The following is a 5,785-nucleotide window of genomic DNA, read 5'->3' on the forward strand; positions in this document are numbered from 1 at the left end:
GCTGGGCTCCACGGCCGGCGGCTGGGACACAAAACTGCAGATCTTTCTGCTGCACCAAACAGGCCATCCCGGTACCAGCGTGCCTACAACAGACCTCAAAGTTAGATATGCTCACATCAAAACACTCAGATATTTTGGCTTTGCAAAATCATTCCCCTGTAGTGCTGTCCTACCAGAGAACCCGAGCAGAAACTATATGCTAGTTGCTAGAAAGTGCATATAGCATTTCACAGGAATAAACCATTTTACCTGTAGGACAGGGATAGCCCTCCACTATTTTAAGCTTTATAGCCTACAAGCTGCCTTCTCTACCTCTTAAGGGGCATGCACGGCATCCCTTGAAATTACTGGATACTGCCAGATCCTTCTCCCTCCCACCTGCTGCTAATATTTAAAAATCACTATCACCGCCTCTCTTCTGAGGGACTTCTTTTTCTATTTTTTTTTAACGTGGGTCCCTGCTAGCATACATCTGTTTGGAGAAGGTCTTTGAAAATTCTCTCTCGTCAATATGACATCATTCATCACCGCTAAACCATATGCATTTCTCAGAACTCATGTTTGTTACCTGCCCCTGGGGGTCTCCCAACGGAATAGCACGGAATTAAATTTACACTAGGCTTTAAATTATTTAGTCAGAGATAAGTGAGTTTGGAAAGTCATGCTACAGAACGAGCACCCAGGGAAGCTCCGCAGTATTTCTGGAGAGGAGGGAAGGAATTGATGCATTATATGAAGCACATAAATTCACAAATGCTGTCATTCCTCACAGAAATAAAAAAAAAAAGGGGGGGGGCGTGGGGGGGGGTGAGGAGGGGACATGAGCTGCTTTCTCATTCCAGTCAGGCAGGAAATAATTTCCTCCACACTTAAGAATGGCACCCTGTCTCCTCAGGAATGAAACCCTGAAGGAATCTGGAAAAAAAAATGGTGGCAGAGTACAGCATTTTTAGGCCTCGTACACAAAGTGCCTATATACGTTCAAAATAAAACAAGAACAAGCGTACCCAAAGAAACCAGGGGGAAAACAAACAGCAAAGGCAGAAGCGCCCCGAGGCGGCTCCGCGTTGCGCGGCACCAGCCCCGCCTGAGGCGGCGGCGGCGGCGGCGGGAAGAAGCGGCCGCGGGCCGCGCGGCGCCGCAGCAAGGGCGGGCGGCGGCTCCGCGGCATGTCGCTGCCCGAGCCCTTGCGGCGGCGGCTCGGCTCCTTCAGCCGCACCGTCTTCACCGACAGCAGCCGGCCCGGGCCGCAGCCCGCGGGCAGGAGCAGCGCAGGTAAGCGCGGCGGGCGGAGCAGCGAAGATGGCGGCGCGGGCCGCCGCCATCTTGGGGTGGCCCGCGCGCGCCGCGGCCCCTCGCCTGAGGCGGGCGCTCTCCTCCCTCAGCGGCCTAGCGGGGGTTTGCTGCAAATCCAGCCGTTCCCCGTAAAAAAACGCATGAGTGATTTATAGAGAACGGCATCCTGTACAGAGTTATGATACCAGATGCTTAGAGCAGAAAGATGCCCAAAACTCCAGCCTCCTATATGTCATTTTTCGCTTTTTTTTCCCCTCAATTCCGTCATCGATAGGAGCCCTAATTTCAGCACCTTGTCAGGGAGGCCTGTAGGTTGATGCACCCCCCTTTTTGCTTACTTTTCATGCTATTTTAACACATTTCTGTTATCCTTTCTTTCATGAAAACTCATATGAATGTCAGAATCCATGGCAAATAGACCTGTTTGAATGCTGCATTTCAGATCTTAAGTTTACACCTATATACAATTAGCAAGTTGCACTAGCACCAAAGAATTAGCCATGGGGTTAATCTTGGCGTTTCTGCACATTTTCACAACCCCCCAAAGTAAACAGTAGTTCACTTTAGGGGTAGAAGGATGAATTAGATGGGGTTTATATAGCTAAACATTGACCAAAACACAGTCTTAAAACTTGAGAAGGGCTTATCAGTATGAATGCTGTGTCACTAAAATCTAAAAATACCAAAAATGTAGTGTCTGTTTTTAAATACCATGGCCATGAACCATCATATTTTCATCTAATACATATGGGGCATAAACACAGTAATTTATAATTAGGTACTCCATTTTTTTTGAAAGATAAAACAACATTTTAGAACTGTATGTCAGTGCCTTCTAAAATCCATGATTTCTAGTCCTGAGTTTTGAAGATTGATTCATCAGAACAGCTAACGGTTGCTGGGACAAATTCAGGTAAATTATCGCTCTTTTGAAGTACCTGTAGATTTTTTTCATTCCTTTGCAGATGTAGGAGAGTGTTAATACTTAAAATGAAATCATTAAAAGAAATACTGGTTTTCTTGCACCTTCTGTTTCAGTATAGCAAGCCCTTGCCCATCACACCCTCCCCTTATGATTTGTCCCAGTTCTGTCCCCAAGTCCTCCTCCCTTCCCACCTAGTCCAGTAGCTTCCATGAGCACTTCTGCAACTGGCATAAAGACTTCTGGAACCGACTGTACCAGGCTGCATGTGGCTGGACTGGAAACAGGGATGGCAGACTGAGATGGAACAAAGACAGGTAGGAGAATGGTTGGAAGGTACAAAAAGAGATGGCATTATCGGAAGAGAGGAGGTTCTGAAGTCAAAATTGAAAAACGTGGCTGAAATCATCAGCTCACAGTGAGAACTTTCCAAACTTTCACAGGCAGCATGAAGCAAAGATTTGTCTGCAAACTGCATTTGGGGAAAACGTGAGAAATGAGATTTGGTAATTAAAGTAAATTGGATGTGATGTCATTTAACACGACTATGGCAATAAAAGTCCATTAAAAACAAACAATTCTCTTGGAATGCCCATGTAATTTTTTTCCTGGTTTTGAGTCTAATCCTCTGAATTTATGGTTAAGCCTTGGTTATAGAACTTCCAAGCTTCATAGTGTTACACAGTTCAATGTTCGTTTTTCTTCGCATTTTCTCAACACCTTTCCTTCTCTACAGACTTTGAAGGATAAGTTGGATATATACAACAAACTGTTGGCTCCAAAGAACTAAAAGAATTACTGCCTTCTTGCAGTAATATTGTGTATTCAGATATCTATAATTTAAAACGGAGAGTGGACAATGCAACCTGCTGTCTAGCAGCAAGTCCCTGCCCAGGAAGGTCAGCTGCAAAATGAGGATAATTTGTTCAAACTTGGGACGTTTCCTTAAGAACAACGATAAATTGCCACTTACTGTTTCTACACTGTAAGGATGCACTACTACTTGAACTAAGCCTGTCAATGTAGTTCAGAGATTTTTGATTAAATGGTAGTTTATGATTTACTCCACAGTAAAAATTTTATTTGAATTTATAACTAAGAGATCAAAATTCTATATCCTGTGAGCAGAAAATTACACCAGACCCAAGATAGGACAGAGTTTTTCCTCAAGATCCCTGCAAAGACCATTCTTAACATTTAATTTGTCTGAGATCATTGCAGGAGCCTGCTTGAAGCTAAAATGGAGCAGTATCTTTCTGCCATACATAGCAAAGGGAAGTCTGGAGCAAACTCGAGTAATAAAGACTTCTTTCTCTCTACAGATAATGAAATAATTTCCAGTTTACCACTGCAGATGTCCCTCTATTTCAACGTTTATTATTTCCCACTCTGGTGGATCAGCACAGTTATCATACTCTATGTGAAGGTGAGTCCGGAAGGAAAGTAATGGTTGAGAAATTTAGTATGTGTATGATCAGACACCTCCTATTTCAGAAGTGGAGCTCATTGGAGTTAGAATCCAGTAGGTTTGTGTGGGAATTGCTTGAACCTGGAGGCTCTGAGAACATTTGAAAACCGGTACAATACAGCCCACTTACAGTAGCATACAATGTCTTTGTTTAACCACACTATGAAAGAGCACGGTTGAAACTTCTCCTCTCTTCCTTCTCCTAGTATCCAGTCTTGTCAGATTACTACAAGTTCATCGTGGTCACGGTCATCATCCTAGCCTCGCTCATAGAGGTCGTCCGGCTCTACCTGGGGTACATGGGCAATCTCCAGGAGAAGGTAGGTCACCTTATAGAAGGCAACAGGAAATTTAATTGGAGTTAAATATAATTAAAATGGTCTGCTTGCTGAAGACAGTTATTTCTGTGAGCTAAGTCTGCACCTTCTGTCTCCCTGCTTTTGCTTCCCTTGTCTCCTGTGTGTTCCAGTAAGTTTTCCCCTCTAAAAGATCTCTTGAACGACAAAACTGTTTTGTCAAACGAATAATACTGTTAAATGCTGTATATGGAAATGTTAAACCACCTGATTTCACTGGCTTTTGAAAGATTAAAAAGATATGTGGTTTATCTGCAAAGTTTTTAAGTAACTGATGTCTTCCTGTTGTAGGTCCCTGAGCTGGCTGGGTTTTGGCTCCTAAGTCTTCTACTGCAGTTGCCCATAATTCTCTTCTTGCTGTTCAATGAAGGCCTGAAAATCCAGCCGCTGGAACGATCAGTCAACACCGTCTTTGCTTTCTTCCTCACTTTCCAAGTCATTGCAGGCTTTCTTGCCCTGAAAAAAATGGTAAACCAGCTGGCAACCCACTTCCACCTCCATGAGTTTGACCGGCTGGAGGAATACCCTCTGCCTCATGTTTACGGCCTGGGAAGAGAAGAGAGCTGCTAGGGGCCCGTATTGAGGAGTTCTCCCAAAAAATGTTGGCTTGGGATGAGCCCAGAGGACTGGAGAAGTTCCCAAAGGCTTGTCTGTTGCTCGTTTCCATTTTGTTCATTCATTCTTGACCTTCCTGTTTCAGAGACATTTTTGTATGGTCAAGTACAGTGATCTGTTTGCAAACTGTTACTGGGTAGAGTACCTGTGGAAGTGATTTGACAGTTTTTACATTTTACAAAGCCGTGTACTGTGTTTTTTTAAAAAATACCTGGAATTATTTGAACAGTTTTCTTTTTAAACAATATTTTTATACACTTTTTTTTTTCCCTGTTGCTGTCAGTTTCTCTCTGTGTTTCTGGATATGTTGCAGATATTTAGTCTTTGGTATCTTAGCAAAGCAAAAAAAAAAACAAAAACAAAAGCCAAAGAACAACCAAACAAAAAATAAACCATGCCTAAGAACCTTGAGGCCCTGTAGGAACAGTAGAGATGCTGGTGACAAGACAGGAAACAGCAGTGTTTCAGAGGTGTGAATTCTTTCCTAATAAACTAGGAATGTAGCTTTGAAGTATTCCTTCTTCATAACTCTGGCACTCCTGTGCTTTGACATAGCTGGAATTTTAGCTGTTGAGCCATTCAGAATGGATGGTAGAGTTTTCTCAAGTGAAAAATGCACTAAACAGATGTTAATGAATTTGTAGATATTAAAAATGGTTTATATTACTGAAGGGCAGAACCTGCTTCTCTCAACCTAGTAGATACACAAGCTTTTCTCACTCCTGTTTTGGCTGTCTGATCTGGTCTATCCTCTTCATTTCTGGTAATGGTTAAAAGTTCATTTTTCCTCTCAAGGAGGGATAGGGATCAAAAGCAAGATTTTTTTTTCATCTTATTCCTTTCAGTTTTCAGCAAGGCAGGAGTAGTTAGGGATGGCACGAGCTCAACGAAAGACAGAAGGAGATGCGGAAAAGGTGCAGTGTGCTTAAAACTATTCTATGCCTAAAAACTTCCAGAAGCTCTAGTGGAAAAGGAGTGTTAACTTTCTACACCAACCTCTCACTCTTTCCCATAGTTGAAAGAATTTTACTCGGAAGGATGAGATCACACATTTTAGTCTTGCCCTTTTCTCTTAAAACTAGAATTAGTATTAAATTTTAACTAGTTAATGAAGCAGGTAGCATTGGC

General features: G+C 42.8%; 1 protein-coding gene across 1 annotated transcript; it reads left to right on the forward strand.

Moving 5' to 3' along the window:
- Positions 1–1,158: 1,158 nt before the first annotated feature.
- TMEM17 (transmembrane protein 17) lies at positions 1,159–4,612 on the forward strand. Its single transcript, XM_088521310.1, has 4 exons — positions 1,159–1,275; positions 3,541–3,644; positions 3,893–4,006; positions 4,334–4,612. The coding sequence occupies exons 1-4, from the start codon at positions 1,170–1,172 to the stop codon at positions 4,610–4,612; spliced, it is 603 nt and encodes a 200-aa protein (XP_088377436.1). The 5' UTR covers positions 1,159–1,169.
- Positions 4,613–5,785: the final 1,173 nt, after the last annotated feature.

This window comes from Tinamus guttatus, unplaced genomic scaffold, assembly GCF_059628265.1.
Source record: "Tinamus guttatus ecotype Peru unplaced genomic scaffold, ASM5962826v1 Tinamus_guttatus_pri_ptg000116l, whole genome shotgun sequence".
NCBI lineage: Eukaryota > Metazoa > Chordata > Aves > Tinamiformes > Tinamidae > Tinamus > Tinamus guttatus.